Source organism: Dendrobates tinctorius, unplaced genomic scaffold, assembly GCF_039654945.1.
Source record: "Dendrobates tinctorius isolate UK_male_01 unplaced genomic scaffold, ASM3965494v1 ptg000126l, whole genome shotgun sequence".
Classification (NCBI taxonomy): domain Eukaryota; kingdom Metazoa; phylum Chordata; class Amphibia; order Anura; family Dendrobatidae; genus Dendrobates; species Dendrobates tinctorius.
Genome location: NW_027361794.1, coordinates 17,767,643 through 17,783,104, shown reverse-complemented (window position 1 = coordinate 17,783,104; position 15,462 = coordinate 17,767,643). Strand labels below are relative to the sequence as shown.

General features: G+C 42.0%; 1 protein-coding gene across 1 annotated transcript in view; it reads left to right on the top strand.

Moving 5' to 3' along the window:
• The window catches only part of LOC141047058 (uncharacterized), a 101,474-nt gene that overhangs the window by 70,265 nt on the left and 15,747 nt on the right, over positions 1 to 15,462 (top strand). Inside the window, 1 exon segment of the mRNA XM_073541989.1 lies at positions 8,256 to 10,199. Coding sequence (XP_073398090.1) covers positions 8,256 to 10,199 — 1,944 coding nt within the window.

Here is a 15,462-nt window from a genome sequence, read left to right as displayed (position 1 = left end):
GCAGCAGCAAAAAAGGCAAATGCAATTCTAGGATGTATTAACAGAAGCATACAGTCTAGATCATGTGAAGTCATTATTTCCCTCTACTCCTCTTTGGTCAGACCTCATCTGGAATATTGTGTCCAGTTTTGGGCACCACATTTTAAAAAAGACATCAACAAACTGGAGCAAGTTCAGAAAAGAGCGACCAGAATGGTGACCGGTCTGCAAACCCTGTCTTATGACGAAAGGTTGCAGGATTTGGGAATGTTTAGTTTGCAAAAGAGAAGACTGAGAGGAGACTTAATAGCTGTCTACAAATATCTAAAGGGCTGTCACATTGTAGAAGGATCAACTTTATTCTCATTTGCACAAGGAAAGACTAGAAGCAATGGGATGAAACTGAATGGGAAGAGACACAGATTAGATATTAGAAAAAACTTTTTGACAGTTAGAGTGATCAATGAGTGGAACAGGCTGCCACGAGAAGTGGTGAGTTCTCCTTCAATGGAAGTCTTCAAACAGAGGCTGGACAGACATCTGACTGGGATGATTTAGCGAATCCTGCTTTGAGCAGGGGGTTGGACCAGATGGCCCAGGAGGTCCCTTCCAACTCTACGATTCTATGATTCTATGATTCTAAGTGCACACTGCAGTCTCAGGTGTCTGGCTACAGAAATGTACTTGGGTTGAACTTGGTTAAGAATGCTGTGCAAGTCATGTCGAGTGTAGATGGTTAGAGTAGTCCAGTATGATCTCTGATGCTTTGTCAAGAAGGAATGTGACAGCTGTTACTGCTCGGACACAAGATGGTGCTCCTCTCGCTACAGGGTCCAGGCTGGCTGAGTAGTATGCCACAGGCCTGTTTTGCTGACCATGTTTTTGGGCTAGGACCCCTGTAGCATGTCCTTACATTTCAGTGCAGTACAGGAGGAAAAGTTTGGCATAGTCTGGGGTGCCTAGAGCTGGGGCAGAGACGATTGCTAGTTTAAATGAGTAGAAACTGTCTAGTGCTTCCTGATCAAGTCTGAAGGGTTGAGAGGGCACACAATCATAGAGTGGCTGCATGAGAATGGATGCAGAACGAATCCAAGGCCTAAAATATGATGCCAACCCCAGGAAGGTGTGTAGATGTTGAACCCCTGTGGGTGGTTTTAGCACTTCAATCGCCTTTTTCTTGTCCTCTGTCAAGTGGCGTGCACCCTGTGATATGCAATGTCCGAGAAACACAACTTTTGGCTGACAAAACTGTAACTTTTCTCTGGATGCCTTACACTTTTTGGCAGCAAGATGTAGAAACAATGAGATTGTAGCTTCGCAGCATTCATCTCTGTTTGGGGCACAAAGGAGTAGGTCATCAACATACTGAAGTAAGACAACCTCAGCATGTTTGGTGTCCCAATCCTGCAAAATGAATTGCAAAGCAGCAGTATACAGGGTCGGAGAGTTTTGAGCTCCATGCGGCAGCACCAGCCATGTATACTGTTGGCCCCTAAAAGTAAAAGCAAACAAATACTGACAGTCCAGATGCAAAGGGACAGAAAAGAAAGCATTTGCCAGGTTAATACAACTGAAATAGGCAGCTGTTGAAGGGATCTGTGACAAAATTGTGTGCGGATTCGTAACTACTGGTGTCAGTAATTCTGTGCCAGCATTTATGGCTCTAAGATCATGAACTATCCTGTAAGTAACTGGCTACCCTTTCCTGCCTTTCTTTTTCACTGGGAACAAGGGGGTGTTGGCTATAGATTTTGTGAGTTTGATTGCCCCAGAGGCAATTAATTCTGTAATGTTTTTGCCTATAGCTTCCTCTTGAGCTGTGCTTAATGGATACTGTTTTAATTCCGGTGGTCTCTCTCCTGGTTTGAGGTTAATCATTACAGGAGAGACTGGCATGTGTCCGATGTCAGTTTTAGACTTTGACCATAGCGAGTCTGGGATCTGCGCTAACTCCCTATTCTCTTCTGAAAGGGCGGGGGAGTCAGAAAAATACATGCAGGCTAGAACTTTGCACAGGGTGCGCTCAGAGACTCCAGCCTTCAATTTCACATTCCCGTCACAGGCACATATCTTGTATGAATCTATCGCTTGCAGTACATCAGAACCAAGTAAGTTTACAGGTGTTTTGTCACTAACTAGCAGCTTAGTTAGGCATGTGTGGTCAGCCAGTCGAAGGGGCAATGGTTTCGTCATTTTACATTCCTGTATCAGTCCCTCAAACCCTTGAGTGTAAATGGTTTCGTTGGATATGTCAGATGGTTTCACATGTTCCTAGCAAATAACAGTTTTGGCTGCCCCGGTACCCACCAGGAATGGGATTTTTTTTACCATCTGGGAGAGATACTGAGACTACCCCTTGTGGACCTGTGTTTTAACAGGAAGGTGTCCTAAGGGGGTAGATGGCTACGGGGTTGCCTATTTCCTATTGTGGGTCTTGGGTCGGGACGTCCGTCATGGCCTGGTTCTCTTTTCTGGTTGATCTGCACTGTCGGCTAATATGGCACATCTTACCGCACTTGTAACATTCAATCTGTCTGCGGTAATTTCTGGCTGGGGTAGCTTTCTGACCTGTCTGGGTGTCATTGGACGCATACTGTATCTATACTGGCTTCATCCTCTGGTCTAACTCAACACCTTTTGCCACACGCACTAAGTCTTCTATGAGGAATGTCCTCCAGTCGGGCTTAGCTGCCTGCACCCTCTGTCTGAGCTGTGATCTAAGCCCTGCCATAAAAGCTCCATGGAAAAGTTTCCTTCCTGCTTCTCCCATGATGTCATAGCCCAGATCTGCATATCTCAACTTCAGGTTCCCCCAAAACTGGTCTGTCTCCTTAGGACCCTGTACCACATCCAGAAGGGAGATAGTGGATTCCCCCTCCTTTCCTCGACTCCATGTGTGCAGACCTCTCAGGAAATGCATCCCTGACTCTATAGTTCTTACTGTACGTACTGTGCTCCCAGTCTACTCTCTGCACTGTATGACCTTCCAGCTCTGTTTATATCCTCTAATACTGACTCCATTCTTGCATCCCCAATTTTCCCCCTCAGGAGGGACTCGTAAGTCCATCCATGTGCAGGTGTAGGTGTTGTTTAATCCTACCATCCATCTATAAAAGGCCATTGGCAAATCAAATGGGTGTGGGGCGTCTTTGACTAATGTCATTTGGTCCTTTGGACTCCATGGTCAGTAATGAGACACAGTAGTTGTCTGTATAGTCGGTTGTGCGGGGGTAGATGTTGCAGCTGCTGCGATACCAGTCGTGTCCATGGTCTGATATTCCCCTTCTTCCATTGTAATCAGCATACTGTTTTCTGGTTTTACTACCATGTTGTTGTATGTACCCAGGGACCTGATAATGAGTCTGACCCTGCAGGACTGGGTATATCCCTGTGCCTTTGTGGGGTCTTGGTCTCCCGCAAGCAGAACATTGTTCACGCCAGTCGTGGTTTTCCTGTCCCCACACATAAGTCCATCCCTCTAGTCCTGCCATAGGATGGGCCTGATAAGGTGGAGGCGTTTTTATTTTCCTTGCATACCTCACTCCTTTCGGGGTTTCTTCCTTAACCCAACAACCATCTCTCTTCATTTCCTTTGCTACCTCTGCCCAAGCCTTTGCTTGTTTTATTAACTCATTGTGAGCAATCCATCCCCTGCTTGGTGCTAGAGCAGACTCCCAGAGAGAGTAATCCAGTGGATCACCCTCATTCCTAAACCTTTTAACAACTTCTTTGCCTCTTTTACAGCAAACTTTCCTTTTCTTCTCTCTATTATCTCACACGCCTTGCAACCCTCCTGATGCTCTGAACGTTCTGCGTTTCCCATTTCCGTCTGATCTCTCTGTCTGCCTCTTTCTCTGTTTGTCACTCACTATTCTCTTAATACGTGCTGCTATTTTGTGCCCACTTCCCAACTTCGCTTGCAATTCCTTGACCTATGCCGACTGCACTTCGCTAATTCGATGCATAGGCTTGCGTGCCGTTGTTATAAGGGATTTCCGCTCAGTGTCTGAACTTTCGTGACCTAAACTGCCTCCCCACCTTCCCAGTTGATAGGTGTCAAGACCGTAGAAACCTGATAAAGAAGTTTACTTATTTAGTGGTTTGGCCAACGTGACCCCACCCGGTCACCTCCCACTAAATCTCTACATGCTCAGTGCGAGATGGCACTTCTCTGTAATTAATCCTAGTATATTCAGCAATTCTATATATCAACCAGAGAGAAAATCCAACTAACCATAGGCAGACTAATATGACCCAAATTTTCTCATAATCTTCTAGTCCCATATGAGGCAAGGCAGAAATTGAACAGTCCTATACCATGGAGGGTGCGATCATGCATAACCCACACAGTTGCAGCTTCCCCAAGATATCAGCTAAGTTGTTGTAAAACCCGCAGGCCAACAGAAAACACGGATAGGGCAAGCCCAACCACGTGCAATCCAATTTCTCTGCGTGGCTCCGCGACAACAGCAAAATATATTGGTTTCAGCTTATCTCAGGTGTGACTATGTGTTTGACTTCCTAGTGTTCTTCCACTCTATTTCTGGTACCAATTGACCAGTTAGCATACCTAACGGACTCCCTTATACATTCAGGATTTTATGTCACAATCCTTATTACATGCATACGGTCATTCAATTCACTCAGGGAGTCTCATCCTCTACACACACATTCACACCTCCAATACGGTATACCGTTAATGTATCACAAGGATATTCTATGGTTCTTTGCCAAACAACTGGTCATATAAGAAGACGGCTATACTGTACCCGAAACCCGGCTGCAGAGCATGTGACAAGAGGAGACACAGAAAGTTGTAAGAAACAATGGCTCTTACCTTCACCAGTGATTTTAGTCTGTGTTTCCTCTAGGCCTCAGTCTGCGGCTGCCGGATCTCAGATGCCGGGGGTCTTCCTGTTGCGACCAGCCCGCCCAATGGGACGCCAAATGACGAGTTTGATCTTTATCTCTCAACGGGAGATCTTTAGATATACTGGATGGTAGCCAGATTGATAGCTTGTTGCCCGGGCAAGGTGACTGATCAACACAGAGACAGGTTATGTATCTGCAAAATGCCACTCAGCTGTTTAATCAGATCAAGTTTATATACTCTTTTGAGTAGGAGGTTACATTACATCATCATATTCCATTAGACAGTTGATTATTCAAGAGTAAGCATAAATGGTTTCAACCAATCATATTCATATTCGGCAACCAATCAGATTGTACTCGGCTGTTAATTATTAGATACATTCGGGAATTTCCAGAAAAAGGTGGAAACAGGTATTGGTTATACAATACCCTAACATTAGCCTCATTAACCTGTCTTAATAAGGGTTCATAGCCCCTTTATCTGTTTCTAAGACTATGTACTCATTATCTACCTTAGGCCTACATGGAACTCGTGATATGTTCTTTAGTTGCATGAATCATAAGACTTATAGAGGTGAGAGGCAAGAATAACAGGATTAGGTGAGAGTTGATCTCTTCTCTGTCAGCTAATATCATAGAAGTATGGAGAGTGAGACCCTAAGAGTGTATGAAGGAACCCCAAAAAATCAGGGTTTCCCTATCACATGTATATATCCAAAATAACTAATATTATAAGGTAAATATAGTGCTCTCTATAAAAAGAAGATCAAGGCACCAAAACTCCACATTATCATAATGGAAGTTAAAAATAAAATTAAAATGGAGAAAACCTGGAGAAAAAATCAATAAAAAAATCAATAAAAACCTCATACTCCCTATTAATGCCAAAAGGTTCCAATGTTTGAAGAACAAAAATCCAATAGGACTCTCTTTCTTTCAATCTTTGTATCCTGTTGCCACCTCGTCTATCCAGAGGTACACTGTCAATAACTTGATAACGAAGCTGAGAAATATTGTGGTTATGAGAAATAAAATGAGCTGGAATGGGTAACAGAGTTCTCTTACAGCTGATAGTGGATTTATGTTGAGAGACACAGTCTCGGATATGTTGGGTAGTCTCTCCAACATATCCGAGACCACATGGGCATTTTATGAAATATATTACATATGATGAGTCACAATTGTAATAGTCCTTAATTGGAAAAATCTTTCCCGATCTGGCATGGGTAAAGGTTGAAATTGGGGTATCTGAGGATAAGAATTAGAGAGGAGTGGCCAGTGTCGACGAATATCCTTATGGATGATATACATAAAGGGATGGTATGTGTTAACGAAGGCCTCCCTATTAATTTTAGTTGCAGGACTAGATATAGATGGAGGAGAAAAAGACAACAGGGAATCGAGATATCCTCGGGATTCGAATTTGGATTTCATTTCAGCAAAACGACCAACACGATTAAGATTATCAGACACAATATGGGTAATACGTCAAAATTGTGATCTTGGGAGAGATATTTTTTCTTATGTGTTAAGGATGACAGCTAGTGAAATGTAGGAGACTATTTTTGTCCGTTGGTTTTACAAACAAATCAGTGGAAAGGGAACCATCAATATCTCTAATAACCCTGGTGTCAAGAAAAGGAATAGAAACTGAATTATATTGCATAGTGAAAGATAAACCTGCACCTTTTGTATTAATATCTTGGAAAAAACTCTTAAGAGAAACCAAGTCACCCGTCCAGATGAGAGAAATGTCATCTATGTATCTTTTCCACAGTACCGAGTACTGTTGGAAGAGAACATGTGGGTAGACAAACTCTAATTCAAATTCTGCCATAAAAATATTGGCATATGGGGGCACCACATTTGAACCCATTGCAGTGCCACTTGAATAAAAAACTGATCCTCAAATAAGAAAAAATTCTTTGTTAGAATGAGAGTCAACATAGAGATACAAAAAGATTGAATGTCGCTAGAAAAATCCGTTTTATTTTCTAAAAAAAATTTTACGGCTTGAATACCCCTTGTATGGCTAATACTAGTATATAAACTAGTGACCTATAATGTCACCAAGTAACATTTAACCGAAATTAAATTCAAATCCCTAATGCAAGACAAAAAATGTGATGTATCTCTAAGCCATGAGGGGATCAAATGTAAGAGAGGAGAAAGGATCTTTTCAAGTACAACAGATAACAGTGATATTATCTTTACCCTTTTGTTCTCCTCTTCTTTCTTAGAGCTTTTGAAACTTCAATATATGGCCACACAGGTACTTATATCCTTTTACTTGTTGCACAGTTACTCTATGGTACCTTTAAGCTGCGTTAGGCTGTATTTTATTTATGGTATTTGAGTAACTGTTCTCTCCCCTCTTTTTTCCCTTTTTTTTACAGATTGTACTTATTGATTTATTGTGAGGATTTATTCTGATGATGGAGTCCTTACTCCTGAGAGGAAAAAAATCTTTTTAGTTATTTCTGTAAATTTTGTCAATGTATTGCGTATATTGACCATATGTCTTCTTTTATTATAAACTTTTTTCACTCGCACTAATACGTCAGTCAGTGATACTGTACTTATTTCATTTTGTGTCATTCTTAGACATGATTCCTAATTTTACATTATTATTATATTTTTTAAATATAAATACCCTTGATAAAGGCCTGCTCGGCCGAAACGTTGGGTTCTGTGTGACTGACAAAATTTGCATATTCAAAAATCATTTTCAAAAGCCTCAGGTTTTATGATATTATTGATTGATTTTCCTGACGGCTTGGTTGTCTTTCCCCATATATATTATACAATCGTGTGATCACCATTTTGCTGCTAGACAACAATTTCCACCACCCAAAACAGTTCAGATGACGTTGGTCATTGAAAGCCCTTTTCTATAGAAGTTTCAACTTGGAGGAACCACTTACCCCCTGGGATTAGAAGACGCTGATCATTACCTGCCCAGATCTGAAAACTAAAAAGCCAAATGACAGTGTACATAGAATGTGCTGACAAGTTAGAAGATTACTTGAAGAAAAATATTATGATGGGTCTGTAAGAGAAAGTGGAAGGTAATGATGCTGTTGGCTTCCTAGATCCCTGATATTTTATTGGATGAATGTAGCTTCTCTCCCTTCTGTGCTACTGAATGTGCTCATATGGTCCCTACAAGACCAGGTCCAGTCTTTCTGGCCAAACTTCTCTTTTATGATCACTAACATTAAATGTGCAGTGAGGCCAAGTGTGAATTTCTGTACAATAACAACAGAGTTTCCCTTTATCCTGACTTTTCAGTTTAAAAATGACTAAATTCAAACAGGGTCGTGAGAAACTGCATAAAAATATTACACCTTTTATAAATTTCAATGATTTTATTCAAAAATAATAATTGGTTTTATTCTTGGCAGATGATTGTACCAGGAGATCAGGGGGACAGCTGACATCTTCAATTTTTAAATCAGATGATCTTGAGATTACACAGGATACAACTGAAGTGAATGCCATTACTCCAGATATACCATCATCCCTTCAAAGCAAAGATCAACCTTCTGATCCTTTGAAACAGGTCCTGTCTTCTGATTCATTACTGACCCCTGAGGAAACTCAAAGTCACAAAATAAGCATTAAAAAACAAACTTATAAAGCAAATAAACCATTCTCACGTTTTGAATATGTAAATAGTTTTCCCCTCGAAAAGTCTTTTCTTAAATATCAAAAAATTCACACAGAGGAGAATAGATTTTCTTGTTCCAAGTGTGGGAAATGTTTTAACCAGAAATCACATCTAGTTACACACCAGATAACTCACACAGGGGAGAAGCCTTTTTCATGTTCAGAATGTGGGAAATATTTTACAGATAAATCAAATCTTATCACATATCAGAGGACTCACACAGAGGAGAAACCTTTTTCATGTTCAGAATGTGGGAAATGTTTTAACCATAAATCAAATCTTATCAAACATCAGAGAACTCACACAGGGGAGATGCCTTTTTCATGTTCAGAATGTGGGAAATGTTTTACAGTTAAATCAAGTCTTATCACACATCAGAGAACTCACACAGGGGAGAAGCCTTTTTCATGTTCAGAATGTGGGAAATATTTTAACCATAAACCACATCTTATCACACATCAGAGAATTCACACAGGGGAGAAGCCTTTTTCCTGTTCAGAATGTGGGAAATGTTTTAACAATAAATCACATCTTATCAGACATCAGGGAACTCACACAGGGGAGAAGCCTTTTTCATGTTCAGAATGTGGAAAATGTTTTACAGTTAAATCAAGTCTTATCGCACATCAGAGTGCTCACACAGAGGAGAAGCCCTTTTCATGTTCAGAATGTGGGAAATATTTTACACGGAAATCAAATCTTATCACACATCAGAGAACTCACACAGGGGAGAAGCCTTTTTCCTGTTCAGAATGTGGGAAATGTTTTAACAATAAATCACATCTTATCAGACATCAGGGAACTCACACAGGGGAGAAGCCTTTTTCATGTTCAGAATGTGGAAAATGTTTTACAGTTAAATCAAGTCTTATCACACATCAGAGAACTCACACAGGGGAGAAGCCTTTTTCATGTTCAGAATGTGGGAAATATTTTAACCATAAACCACATCTTATCACACATCAGGGAATTCACACAGGGGAGAAGCCTTTTTCCTGTTCAGAATGTGGGAAATGTTTTAACAATAAATCACATCTTATCACACATCAGGGAACTCACACAGGGGAGAAGCCTTTTTCATGTTCAGAATGTGGAAAATGTTTTACAGTTAAATCAAGTCTTATCGCACATCAGAGTGCTCACACAGAGGAGAAGCCCTTTTCATGTTCAGAATGTTTAAAATGTTTTACACGGAAATCAAATCTTATCACACATCAGAGAACTCACACAGGGGAGAAGCTTTTTTCCTGTTCAGAATGTGGGAAATGTTTTAACAATAAATCACATCTTATCAGACATCAGGGAACTCACACAGGGGAGAAGCCTTTTTCATGTTCAGAATGTGGAAAATGTTTTACAGTTAAATCAAGTCTTATCGCACATCAGAGTGCTCACACAGAGGAGAAGCCCTTTTCATGTTCAGAATGTTTAAAATGTTTTACATGGAAATCAAATCTTATCACACATCAGAGAACTCACACAGGGGAGAAGCTTTTTTCCTGTTCAGAATGTGGGAAATGTTTTAACAATAAATCACATCTTATCAGACATCAGGGAACTCACACAGGGGAGAAGCCTTTTTCATGTTCAGAATGTGGAAAATGTTTTACAGTTAAATCAAGTCTTATCGCACATCAGAGAACTCACACAGGGGAGAAGCCTTTTTCATGTTCAGAATGTGGGAAATATTTTACACGGAAATCAAATCTTATCACACATCAGAGAATTCACACAGGGGAGAAGCCTTTTTCCTGTTCAGAATGTGGAAAATGTTTTGAGAGGAAATCATCTCTTTTTAGCCATCAGAGCAGTCACACGGGGGAGAAGCTTTTTTCATGTTCCTAATGCAGGAAAAGTTTTATTTGGAAATTTAACTCTTAATAAACTTCAGAGTAGTCACACAGGGGAGAAGCCTTTTTCTTCTTCAGAATGTTGTTTTAACCGAAAAGTGTATCTTATCATTTCTCATGTTCGGTCTCTTTAAAATATAAACAATCATACTCTCCTTCCATGCCTATGCTGATTAATTGGTGTCGCGATTCACATTCCCGCATTTCTTATCAAAGGGCACATCTTCCCACTCTGGTGCCATTACTGCCTCAGCTTGGAAAAAGCACTGAACTCACAGGCTTGAGCTGTCTTACATTATGAAAGTCTTGCAATTTCTCCTTTCTTAATGTCGGTCTCACAAGAAAACAGCTCCACAAATCTTCTTGTGTTCTCACCGATGCCCACATACTGAGCAGTGTTTGCTTCACAGGGGAATTTACCTCCCCCCTCCCAAACCACAGGGGATTCTGATATGTGGAACACCATAATTGATTTGTATATCATATTGCATCTATGCCAACTAAACAAGACATGGAGCAATATGTACAAAGGCTGGAGACCACATACAAAACTGAAAATATGTTCCCTCACTTATAGCCTGTCACAGCTTACTGTCAAGGTACAGAGATTACAGGATGATGTTTACAAGTTTTGGACCATCAACATGCTCATAAACTAACACTGGATCTTTACAGCCAGCAAATAAACAGTCTGTATAATATGGTTGATGACCAAGAAAATCACAATAATATCTGGAAAAGAGGTATACCTGAAAGCATCAATACCCAAGTGATTATGCAGACACTGCTCACTTTATTCAATACTATCCTTGGTGATCCTATTGATAAGGACTGCTGGAGATCGATAGGATGCACCATACACTAGACAATCATGGCTCAAATTCTGAGAGTCCAATAGACATTATTTGTCACACATTTTTTCAAAGTAAATGAGCCCATTATGAGGAAAACAAGAGAGTTGGGTCTTATTAATTTCAATGTAAAACGCATACAATTGCTCACAGATCCTTTCTGAATGAGCACTCTCCACCCGTGCCTCTGGGAAATCCCTTTCCCCTTCAGGGAGCTTCTTTCAGTCCTTCGGTCCGTACCAGGAGGCCCTCAGAGCAGGGGTCTGCTGTACAATTCTATGTCTTCCCACCTTCCCCTACGGGAAGGTTGCCTATGCACGTCTTTCCCCTTCTTCCCCTAAGGGAAGACTGATCCTAACTTCCCTTCTATTCTCCCACTCCAACCTTCCAGCTCCACCCACCTTCTAACATCCTTTCCTAGCCAGCAGGGATGGTGAAGCACATCACCTGCTGCTGTGGTGGATGCAGTGTTGTGTAAGAGCCAGGTCTGTTGTCTCCATCTTGCCTGAAAGGTGGGATACTACACCTCTGGTTGAGGTGCAGTACCTCTGTGGCGACTGGACCCTCAGGGGCGCCACATTACCCCCCATTAAGCGCAGCACGTCCACGGGCTGAAACAGAGTACATGATGTTACAGGGGAACATACAAACAATTTAAACACGTGTTATCAGGTAAAACATATTCAAACTCAACTTCTCTTTATGAGAGACACTCTCTCACTTCAACGTTACATGATAACATTACCTTACATTATCTATATCTTACATCCTAGATAGTTATCCATTCCTATCTTCTATATTGTGCTACTGGCAGCAACCATTACCAACTGTGAAGTTCGTTACCAAGTCAGGCCACACTATCCCTGCTGAAATACTTTCATTATTCCTTATGTCTTGCATCTATCTATACAATACTAACACATGTCCCTAAACTGTTTGGGTGACAACAGTTGCTAATTGGTTCGCCACCTGCTCTGGACACCTTGTCCCAGAAACAATACTTCTCTCATTTACTATTAGACATTCACCATATTTTACAAAAAGCCAGTTCCCTACTTAATAATCTACGGATACCTATTAGTTCTGATACTCTACCAATGCTATACTAGATTTTCACAATAATCCTATACACTATCAATATACCGTTTCCTATACATAGTATAATATTTACAATCATAATAACATTTTTATTAGTTACAATGAAAAAACAGTCATTATTTGAGGTAAGTGGCAGATTCTATCCCAGCCGGGGTATCTTTTAGTGTCCTTGTGCTGTATGGAGGACCCGCTCAAAACCTCCAACGTTGGTTTTGGGTGGGAGGGAAGATATAACTGGTTTCCCCTTTAGACCTCATCTTCGGCCACACCTAACAGGTTTTTCTTTATGTCTGTAGTTGATGTGCAATGATGAAGTCTCTGTATTTTAAAAGGCGTGTAAAACCAAGAAGGAGCACCTGAATAGGTGCTAAACCATATACGAAGAAAGTTTTGATCACTCACTGTTCATGATCCCATTGTCTCTACTTCTTTTTCTCCTTATGACTATAAAACATAATCAGATATAACATGTTGCCAAAGCCCCCCTGGGTCTAACTATTTACAACGGACTTGCCCTAGTCTCTGTTCATTTTAATGGGGCTGAATGATACAACCTCCTGGTTACATTGAAGCTGTTTGGTTCCCTTGCTTCCAGGGAAGAACTTCAGGACTACTGCGTCTTGGATGGATTATGATTGCTGTAGAAGCCTTGGTATATACTGCTTGCGGAGCTTCATCCGGTAAAGTCACCTCCTGTCCTATTGTTGGCAATGATGATGGAATGGCTGCTGGTTGAGGTACAATTGCAGCCTGAGGAACAATCTGCCTTACTGCAGCTGGTGTCACTGCTGCTGTACGTGGCACTGGTGGTATTGCCATGGCTAGGATTACACTGACGGAGCCTCAGTTGTTGCCCCCTGGTGGTCCTGTGGAGCTATCAGCTTGAGCCATGACGGGGTACAAGGATCTTGGCAGACACACCCGCTGTTCCCACCATCCACAAACCTTCATGGTCACGTGCTCCAGCTTTCGACCAGACCTGTTTCTCTTCCCCGGTTGTCTGCCGAGTCAGAGCCTGCAAGATACTCAAGTCGAAGTGGTTACACTCAGTGCTTACCATAACCAGTGGAGGTGCCTCAGGGGTCTCATTGTGTCTGGGTCTTCTAGCTGCTTCTTTGGCAGCTCGATCCGCTTTGTCGTTTCCTCTTGCTTCGGTGATATTAAGCTTTGTATGTGCCTTTACCTTAACTATGGCAACCTCTTTGGGCAGCAGCAACGCTTCCATCAGTTGTTTGATGAGGTGCCCATGTTTAATAGGAGTGCCTGTTGATGTAAGAAAGTCTCTTGCTCTCCATATAGGACCGTAGTCATGGGCCACCCCGAAAGCATACCTTGAGTCTGTGTAAATGTTGTAGCTTCTACCGTCAGCCCCTTTAAGCGCTTCAATGAGTGCCGTCAACTCCGCCTGCTGCGCAGACATATGAGGAGGGAGTGGTTCTGCTTTTACTACCTCGTGCTGTGTTACCACTGCATAACCAGTGTAGAACCGTCCGTCTTCACCGATGCTTCCATCTATGAAAAGCTCAACATCTGGATTAGCGAGAGGTACATCAGAAACATGTGAAAAACCTGCTGTCTCTTGGGCCATAAGGGCCATACAATCATGTTCATGATATACATCAAAAAGCTCCTCTTCAGTCAAATTCTGCAAAAACAGTGGTTTGCCTTGTCCTTCTCCCCCCCCCCCCCCCCCTTTGAATCCACCACATTAATGGGAATGAGAGAGGCTGGATTCAAAGTTGTACATCGTTTCAGAGTGACATTGGGAGGCATGAGAAGTGCACACTGCAGTCTCAGGTGTCTGGCTACAGAAATGTGCTTGGGTTGAACTTGGTTAAGAATGCTGTGCAAGTCATGTGGAGTGTAGATGGTTAGAGTAGTCCAGTATGATCTCTGATGCTTTGTCAAGAAGGAATGTGACAGCTGTTACTGCTCGGACACAAGATGGTGCTCCTCTCGCTACAGGGTCCAGGCTGGCTGAGTAGTATGCCACAGGCCTGTTTTGCTGACCATGTTTTTGGGCTAGGACCCCTGTAGCATGTCCTTGCATTTCAGTGCAGTACAGGAGGAAAAGTTTGGCATAGTCTGGGGTGCCTAGAGCTGGGGCAGAGACGATTGCTAGTTTAAATGAGTAGAAACTGTCTAGTGCTTCCTGATCAAGTCTGAAGGGTTGAGAGGGCACACAATCATAGAGTGGCTGCATGAGAATGGATGCAGAACGAATCCAAGGCCTAAAATATGATGCCAACCCCAGGAAGGTGTGTAGATGTTGAACCCCTGTGGGTGGTTTTAGCACTTCAATCGCCTTTTTCTTGTCCTCTGTCAAGTGGCGTGCACCCTGTGATATGCAATGTCCAAGAAACACAACTTTTGGCTGACAAAACTGTAACTTTTCTCTGGATGCCTTACACTTTTTGGCAGCAAGATGTAGAAACAATGAGATTGTAGCTTCGCAGCATTCATCTCTGTTTGGGGCACAAAGGAGTAGGTCATCAACATACTGAAGTAAGACAACCTCAGCATGTTTGGTGTCCCAATCCTGCAAAATGAATTGCAAAGCAGCAGTATACAGGGTCGGAGAGTTTTGAGCTCCATGCGGCAGCACCAGCCATGTATACTGTTGGCCCCTAAAAGTAAAAGCAAACAAATACTGACAGTCCAGATGCAAAGGGACAGAAAAGAAAGCATTTGCCAGGTTAATACAACTGAAATAGGCAGCTGTTGAAGGGATCTGTGACAAAATTGTGTGCGGATTCGTAACTACTGGTGTCAGTAATTCTGTGCCAGCATTTATGGCTCTAAGATCATGAACCATCCTGTAAGTAACTGGCTCCCCTTTCCTGCCTTTCTTTTTCACTGGGAACAAAGGGGTGTTGGCTATAGATTTTGTGAGTTTGATTGCCCCAGAGGCAATTAATTCTGTAATGTTTTTGCCTATAGCTTCCTCTTGAGCTGTGCTTAATGGATACTGTTTTAATTCCGGTGGTCTCTCTCCTGGTTTGAGGTTAATCATTACAGGAGAGACTGGCATGTGTCCGATGTCAGTTTTAGACTTTGACCATAGCGAGTCTGGGATCTGCGCTAACTCCCTATTCTCTTCTGAGAGGGCGGGGGAGTCAGAAAAATACATGCAGGCTAGAAC